Raw genomic sequence first — 9,104 nt, 5'->3', positions numbered from 1 at the left:
CACCACCACTCTGGAGAAATGCTAGATTTGCATTAGATTAGCAAATCTAATGTTCTTAGATACATGATAAAGCATCCTTAGTTCCTGGTTGCTGCTTAAGTCCAGATCACAGTTTGCAACGATATGAAACTTGTCAATGCCTGCATCCAGTGGGCTGTTCAAACAGATACCTGGAAGTCTAGAGTGCATTGTCTTTTTGACACGCCCTGTGGCAGATGCCAACTATCATGTTACCCAGAAATGAGACCATGCTGAACCTTTGATTTTTGGGACTCCCAGACCTTTTAAGGAGGCAGAGACACAAACTTCTGTCCCATCTTAGAAGAGGGAAATATGGTGATAAACTGCTTGTTAGGAGAGATTTACTAGCCTAATACCACAGAGAATCCAGCTAAATTCTGTGTGGCAAGGCACTTAACGTCTTAAAGAAGAGATCAAATTATCTAGTTTTTCCTCATTAAAAAAAGAATCTAATGTGTTGCATATTTAACATGAGATGAACAGATCTTTATGAGGGAGCAAATTTTTAAACCAAGATTCTGGAAGCCATCATTTCTACTTCCCAAAACATAACAACTGGTGGAAGCAAAAGGATGCAGAAGCAAGTGAAATGATGCCCTGTTTTAAAGTTTTCCTGGGGCTTCTCTCAGGAAAAATAAATAAATAAAACAAAAAATAAGGCTGCTTACAGATGTAGTCCCCCCACCCCGCAAAGCGTGCTTACAGCTGCATGCCCCTGTGCCAAGCCCAGTTCATGCTCAAAAGAGGCAGCATGTTAGTCGGACCCAGCTCACCCAACATCTATATAGATCAGGCGCTCAAGCAGCTATTAGATAAAAGCATCAAAAGCCCTGTTGAAGCACTTGATCTATATAGACGTTGCAGAACTGGGTTGAACTAATGTGCTGTTTCTTTCAGTAAAGTGTTTTTCCCCCCATTTCTGCCAGCACTCTAATCGATTGTAGGCACTGATGTGCCTAGCTGGCAGGGGGCTCCTCTGACTTCTAATTATTTTTGAGTGTTAACTAGGAGTTCCAGTTGGCTGAATACTGAGGCTTGGTCTTCAATACCATGTTCTGCCAATATGCCTAGATCAGGTAAGGTGTGGCAAGATCACATTCCCAAGCCCATGTAGTTCTGTTGGCAACCCACCATTCCTAGTCTGGAGAAAGCTGTGCTAACAGAAGCAAGCTTCTGGGGCTTGGTTGCTGCTGCTCAGGAAGGTGGTGTAATGGAGCCAGCAGAAAGAGGCCTTCCATTGCTATTCCACTCTGTTTTCTCACTAGGACAGTATTAAAAGCACTGGAACAGGTTAACCCAGAGAGACTGTGGAATCTCCATCCTTAGAGGTTTTTAAGACCCAGCTAGACAATGCCTTGGCTCGGATGCTATAGTTAGGGATGGTTCTGTTTTGAGCAGGGGGTGGATTAGATGACCGCCTCAGGTCCCTTCCAACTGTAATCGCCTATGATTCTGTATGTTGTATTGAAAACTGCCAAAGGTAGCATTTTAAGATATACAAGCACCGACAGAGCTGACTCAGGAGGGAAGAGCTGTGCCTCTGGAGAAGCTGATAGTGAGAAAGTGACAAGTTACAGTGTTTTTTAGTCAGTAAATGGGCAGGTCAAAATCTGAAGAGCTTGCTGGTTAGCTTTTAAGGATGGCAAAACACGCTTAAGGCAAAAAAGGTAAACTAAAGTTAGTTAAACGTATTTAGAATTCAATAAGTTATTTAAAAAACAAAACATTTCTAAATCAAAAGCCGAAACTTTTGGGAAAACAGTACTTATTCAACCTAAGGTAACTGAACAGAAATATTAAAAAAAAAAAAATCCACAAGCTTTCTTGGAAAAAAAACTTTTTACATACAATTTTCAGTTTTGTGTAGCAGCCCCAGCATCTTACATTGGATTAAGTACAGCAACTTTAATTGAAGAGCCTTCTTAAAAGCAAGTATTAAACTTTAACTAATTTCTGACAGCAACAAAAACCTGGGTAAACATTATCCTAAGAATAATTTTGCTATTTAAAAGGAAAAAAAAAAACCACACACAAAAAACAAGCCATTCGTGGATTCTAAAGGGATTTACAAAGAATGTTTTTACACAATGACAGCCATTTTATTTACACTATTTCTTTAGAGTTTTAATCAAAATGCCTCCAACATGCAATTTTCCACCTAACTGCAATCTGCAAGAGACTTTCATTTTTCAACAAATGCTGTAGTTTAGCACTCTTCTGCTAAACCCCTCCCCCCCCCCAAAATAAAAAAAAAAAAATACAGAAGTGGTTATTTTCTGAAACTTAAGATGATTCCCAGTTGAGCCACTGGGTGATGGTCAAGAATAAAAAAGAAGAAATACGTTACACAGGATATGATTTCAAGTAGTATTTGCAGGGATGCAGTCAGATGCTTTGGATGTGTAGGCTTTTAACACATTTACATTTTTTTTCTTTTTCCTCATTTGAGCAAAAAGTTATTTACACACTCATACAAAGATCTGTAAACCAAACTACTGAAGGGCTGTGCGAGTACATTTTCACTTTTCAACCTGAGTGACATGCAAAGAGTAAACAGGCAGCACACTGTGAAGAGTATGAGATTTTTAAAATTCTGTTTTAGTAATCAACGTTGTTATTAGCTTCAGAGACAAAGAAACAGAATCTTTATTTTGTTAGTGTCCTCTTAAAATGTATGAATTGTGCTGCTTTTATTAACTGGATTAACATATATTTAGTAAATCGCGCTCAACAGTGCTTCATTTTGTTGTCCATGTTTGGCTGCCACGTTTTGCAAACGCAGATACATCAAGTCTCTTGCCACTGCTGCACTGTTCATATAAAGTCTGAAATTTAAGAAGGAAAGAGTAGAAATAACTGTTCCAAAAATAATTTCCAACTAAAATCTTTGCAACAAAACAGTGTGTAGAGCTCTACCCTTTAATGCTTATTTATAGTGCCATTATACACCAAAATCTGGCCTCCAGAGAAAAGGGAATATAGAGAAATTAACAGGATACCCAAGGAAAGTAGTTTTAAATATATTTAGAACCAATGTGATAACCCTGGAAGGAAATATTTAAAATTAAAGGAAATTCTAAATTGAATTAAAAATTTCTATATAAAATCAGGAACATTCAGAAGAAGGCAAGCAGATGCATACAGCTGGTAGACAATGTAGCAGAGTAACAGTCTAGAAGACAATGCTAATCATCTTCTGTGATGTGGACCACCACATGGAAAAGCAAGCATTTTAACTATCTGCTCATGAAAACAGGCTTCCCAGGAGGCACTGGAGAATGTTGGGTCACTAGCACAGTCATGTCACAAGAAGACAGTGAAGTGAAAGCTACTACATAGCTACCACTTAAAATGAATAGATGACCAGACCCAAGAATGGAAGATGCATCTATGGAGAAGCAAACATAGAACAAATTAAAGTGATGGGATATAGGTAACCTTTTCCACCTGAAGGAGAGCCACCAGACACTCAGACATGCCCTCTTCAAATTCAGCAAGCCACTATGTGGTAAAATGTGATAGTAATCCAGTACTGCCCTTTTTGAACTACTGCTCAACAACATTTTACATCTTCCTGGCATAAGATTTCACAAACAGGTAAATCTCAAGTATTTAGATTTGAGAGATCCTGCCAAATCAGTCTTTGGATTGGAAAGTAGGCCATAGTCATGATCCATTTTATGGGGTTTGAGGTGGTTTTTAAGAAGGGTAAGTGATAATTTCCAGATTCACTCAATCCCAGCATCTTCCTGGGAAGAGAATGAATAAAGTAAACCAACCAAGGGATTGTGATCATGGAAGGACAGAGGGAGCCCTGTTCTGATTGAGGATTTCTGTTCAATGGGTATTTTTAAAGCTTTTTAGCATGTGGGAGATAAACCAAACCCTCCCCCAATTGGGAAGAAATCTGTGAAGATGAGGGAACAGATGAACCCAGCAAGCTACTTTGTATCCACCAATTTCATTCTCTTAGGCTATCTTCAATTTTGGGTGGGGATTGGAAAAATCATTACACTTCAAATGCCTAATAAAAAGAAGTTGCAGGACAATATAAAAAGGGAGACTGTCACAGAGCAAAACATTTTCACAAGAGGAAGAGTGAAAGGATTCTTTGGGGGGGGGGGCAGGGAGGGAGTTCAAAATCATGAGTTGTGGTAATAACACTGTTTTGGAAAGGAAGGTTACCCCATACCCCAAAATGGGTAGGTCTTCTCTACCTCGATCCATAGGCCTTTTTGGAGATGCTTGTGAAGAGTTAGAAGGGGATATCAAAGGGATTTTTTTTATTTATTTATTTTACTGGGAGGAGGGGGAGGAAGGAAGGCTGAATGATGATGAGGCATACTACAACTGTTCAGTAAAAAAGGGACACCCCACCTCTGCAAGTTAGACACACTGGATGCCAAAGCCTAAAACTGCAGGAAGAGCCAGGCATTAGAAGCATCTTTTGGCTGCCTCCCCCAGCTTTTTCTAAAATGTTGTGCTGTAGCTCTTCAGAGGCTTAGGAGACACTACATCAGAAGTTTGCTATCTGCTTCTAACCATTGACAGGGTTAACAGAGGAAGCCTGCCAGCATACCAGAAAGAGAAAATGCAGCAGATCCCCAAATCCTGCACTTGAATTGGCTGCTGACTGACCAGTGAAAACTTGTTAATTTGTCCATATTGGTAGTATCCCTATCAAGGAAAGAACAAAAGGTAGGGAAACAAACACACACTTCCTCGGACTTGCACAGCTGATCCACTTTGTGAACATCTAAGATGTTGCTTGGGTTGTTATTTCCAAAGATCAGTCCTCTCCCCCGCGTCTGGGGTTTCAGAGACCAGATCCTGCGAGTAAAGGACCCCAGGTGCCACAACTTGACTTGAGGCCTGTGTCTGCAAGCAGGAAAATCTCTGCTTGTAGACATGCCTCCATATCAGGGTGCAAGGGAATCCCCTGGCACAGGATTCAAGCGCAAAGTAGGGAGCTCACCTAGGGGTTCCTCCCCCCACTCTCCACTTGCATGAGGTGCCACAACCCCAAGGCAGCAGTGAGAAAGGTGCACTGAGTGACAATATGCTTATCATGGTGCTGTCCCCAAGTCAAGGACCATATGCAAATAGAGAGGGGAACCCCTGGGGGAGCTCCCCAATCCATGCATAGAAGACCCACACTGGGGGGAATTAAGTCATCCTATGCCTGTCTGCAAAATGCAGAGGGCTCTGTGTCTGCCCCCCTCCACTTGCATACCAGTGGGGGAACCAATTCCCCTGCGCAAGGCTGCAAGCTGAAGGGTGCTCCCCTAGCAGTTTCCCCCTGCACTTTCACATGGCCCCTGACCTGGGAGCAGCAGCTCAAAAGAAACGCTAACACCCTGCATGCATCCCACCACACTGGGGGACTCTCCACTTACAGGAGCACATCCCAAGTCCACGCAGGGCACTTTTCCCCCCAGGATCAGGCCCCTATAGCTAGGTGAGTCTGGCCTGGGGTGGTGGGAGAGTCATCTACTATGAGTGAACAGACCATCGACTGCAAAAAAGTGGAACAAACTGTTACTACCTTTGGTGGGGTCACAAAAATTTAAGCATTTGTAGTACAAGAAAGGGATGACATCCATGTACTCAGCTTTTGTGCCACCATAAATATTTTTATGGAAGCACAAAGTCAAGGTCTATTTGCAGCCTAGCAGAGGAGGAGGGAAAACAAGCAACAAGACCAGTGCCACCCCTTTAATCCCTATTCTACTCTACAGAATCAAGAGATAATAGCTTTAAGCTAGCAAGTTTTATGACAATTATGCACCTCCTTTGATAAAGACGTGAAGCTTAGAATGAAACGTTTTCATACTTTAGATTTCAATTGTTCAAACTGCTTATATATTTTACTAAACCTGCAAAATATTAAATGGTACAGTATTATAATATTACATTAACACAAAGCCAAGTACTCACTCTAGCAGCTCTTGAAATAGAGTTGGGAGAATTTAGGTTAACAAGTTGGCCAAGAATGAGCTTCATCTCTTCTGTTGTTCCTTTTGCATTTGGACCACCTACAGTTCATTCAGACACACAGTGACGTTGAAATATTTAAGTCGTTTACAAAATACAAAAACTTTGTTTTAAAAGTAGGAATTTCAGAATTACAAGTTACTTTAGCTCTTGCTGAAACAAACAGATATGCATACATTCAAAGCATGAGTCCAATTCATAGAAAATGTGCAAAACTTACAAAAACATAAAATAAAACCTTTTGCTAAAGCAATGTAATTTTAAAATAAATTTAAAGAAGTTACCTGTCTCTGAATGGGCTTGAATGTTGACATATGGATGCATCAACAATTCGGAAACAGATGCTCTTTTTTTGGGGTCCCTTATCAAACAGCACTATGAAGAAAGAGAGGGGGTGATTTTTGGGTAAGGAGTAGAGTGAAGTTTTAGCTTTGCTTTCCGCTGCCAAATTTTCATGCCTGGCATTCTAAATAATTAAAATAAATACTATGTTATGTATAAATCTAAGTTATGAAAGCTGTTGATATAGTATACCAACTTAGCTGGGTTCAAAAAAACTGAACCAAGCCATAGCCCCATGATATCTCTTTCAAATTTAGAAATCTTTTAGGGACTTTTCTGGCAAGGAAAGCTAAACTACCTTGTACTGCACACTTTTGCAGCCATCAGGGCAGAAGAGCAGGCCCAAACTTCAATTCGTAAATGCCAAGCACTTTGTTTAAAATGTACTTAGCAGTCATGCTACAAGATTAACACAATACCATGGACAACTCACTGTCAATAATAAAGGACAACTGTAATAATCCTACTGGATTAGTGAGCTAGGAACATCAGGAAATACAGTCTTGAGGGATCTGTGTGTACGTTATGAACTGCGCTTGTTAGCATACTAAGACAGGACACCACCACATAACTATCACTTTACCCTTACCAAGGCTGGGGAGAGAACACATGACCGTTGTAGGAGGTAATTTTACACCTTTTCAAAAGACAAAAACGCAAATTTAAGATATGTTAGCAAATTTAAGATATGTTAGCAAACTGGAGCAAACTGCTTAGCCCATACTCAACAATGAACCAGCTTCAGGAAAAAACCCTCTCTCGCTCTGAAAATTCCACCCAAGACATTGCCTTCACTAACCTGGTAAACTAGTCATATATTCCAGATTGCTAACACACTACTGTGAAATGAACCTCTGAACACTTTTAATAGCCTACAGAACTAAATATTGAAAGACAATGCACTCACAGGAAACCCATCCTGTCCTCATGCTAGGAGAGCAGGACCACAACATGTCTCAGCACTTTCTACTACCAAGGTTCATCAAATGTCCAGTCCAGGAGCCTGCAACAGATCCCTACCATTCTCACTACAGCTAGCAGACCCAGTACTTAGTTCCCACGCATATGCTAGCATGCAGCTTCCTGCAAATGGTAGCCAGATGCATGGCTCTGCACACTTGAGACCCTGTCCATGTGCATCTACCTGACCAGTGTCATGACTGGCTGCCAACAGGACCAATGAGAATGAGACTATACAAGATGCCATGAGGCCTGTGGTGCTCTGGAAACATCTACCATGTATTGGCACTTTTGGGGCCTTTTCGCAAGGCAAAACATGGAAGGTTGGAACGCATTGTCCTCAGGACCCAGGACAACCAGCGGTGGCCACAGAATTTCTGCACGCATCAGGACACTTTCATGGAGACACTTGCCAAGCTGGCTCCATGCACTGAGTGACAAGACACTGACATAAAGGGTGCCCCTGACTCCTGAGAAGTGCATCACCACTACCATCTGGAAGCTGGCAATTCCCAACCAGTTTGGCTTGGGCAAGTCCACAGTTGTCGAGGCAGCGTGGAAAGTATGCTGGGCCATCCAAGAGGTTCTGGTTATGTGCATTATCCACTTAACAAGCTCACTGCAGGTCCCCGAGGCTCACCACCACAGCAAACGGTGCACAAACCGCAAGTGAATCATGGTTAGGGAGGCCATGGAAGACCTAGAGAGACTTCCTGGCCCACATGCAGTAGGTTTGACATCCCTGATTTAGACCAATTTAACTATGCCAGCAAAACCCCTGGGTTTGGGCACAGTCATGTGACAATAAAAAGGAAATTTGTTAGAGAGGTGAACTCACTAAGCCAGTGGGAAGCTTCATAATATAAACGCGCCCTTTTGCATGTGAGGAAAGACATCTACACCCTCATCTGCAGAAATGTGAAGGAATCCACTCATCATGGTAATATGTTAAGCTGAATAAGAACACCCAAGGGAAATGAATACAACATGAAACTATTTCACTCCATGCATCTCAGTAGGCGTTATCACCCCTCCAAGGCATGCACTTGTGATTCTATGTGATGCATGATGTCCATTATCTACTCCTATGCACTGTGTCTACATGCCAAACAACTAGGCACCTACTTAATTCACAGTTCTGTGGATTTTGTTAAATCTGGGACTGTCCACAAAAATCAACAAAGAAAATTAACTTAAAAAATGCTGGCTCCCCAGTGGGAGTTAGTGATCCTCACAGCTAGGGGAGGAAGGCGTGAGCTGGTGGGACAGCACAAAGGGCAGCAGAAAAGACGGCAGCTGCCCCTCGTTCCTCTTCCTCCCTAGGGCCTTTTCACCAATCGGCTCTAGGAGACGGGGCACGTGACGGGCAGCCAGCTATCAAGATGGCAGCTGCCCCCTCGTTCTTCCTCCTCTTCCCTGGGTGTCTCTGCCAATCAGTGCTGAGGAGGGGGGCTGCTGCAAAGTGCCACCAAAATCAGTTCTGTGCACTGCAAAAAAGCCTCTTTCTTGCCACAATTTAAGTAGGTCCATGGACATTACTGTTCTCAATTCTTCACTGAAAAAGATAGCAATTCCCAGAGGACATCTTGCATCAGACAGAATCCAGGGAGAGAAGCTCAAACCCACATCAGAAGGGCAGAGCACCAAAGATCTTTGCTTGTACCTGGCAGACGAGATTAGAAGCAGTGGGCCCTTTTACTCCCCTCATTATCACTGCCATACTTGTTCCCTTTTCTTACAAAGCATCACCTATCCCCAGATTTTGAACTCCTCTGCCCCACTCTTTC

At 42.1% G+C, this 9,104-nt stretch overlaps 1 protein-coding gene across 1 annotated transcript in view; it reads right to left on the bottom strand.

Moving 5' to 3' along the window:
• Positions 1 to 2,249: 2,249 nt before the first annotated feature.
• The window catches only part of TTK (TTK protein kinase), an 81,888-nt gene continuing 75,033 nt past the window's right edge, over positions 2,250 to 9,104 (bottom strand). Inside the window, exons 22-24 of the mRNA XM_025216408.1 lie at positions 6,300 to 6,390; positions 5,959 to 6,056; positions 2,250 to 2,846 (exon numbers count right to left, since the gene is read on the bottom strand). Coding sequence (XP_025072193.1) covers positions 2,760 to 2,846; positions 5,959 to 6,056; positions 6,300 to 6,390 — 276 coding nt within the window. The 3' untranslated portion in view covers positions 2,250 to 2,759. The remainder of the gene's footprint in view (positions 2,847 to 5,958; positions 6,057 to 6,299; positions 6,391 to 9,104) is intronic.

This window comes from Alligator sinensis, unplaced genomic scaffold (assembly GCF_000455745.1).
Source record: "Alligator sinensis unplaced genomic scaffold, ASM45574v1 scaffold405_1, whole genome shotgun sequence".
Lineage (NCBI taxonomy): Eukaryota > Metazoa > Chordata > Crocodylia > Alligatoridae > Alligator > Alligator sinensis.
Note: the sequence above shows the minus strand (reverse complement) of the source record. Positions and strands in the feature narration are given on the sequence as shown.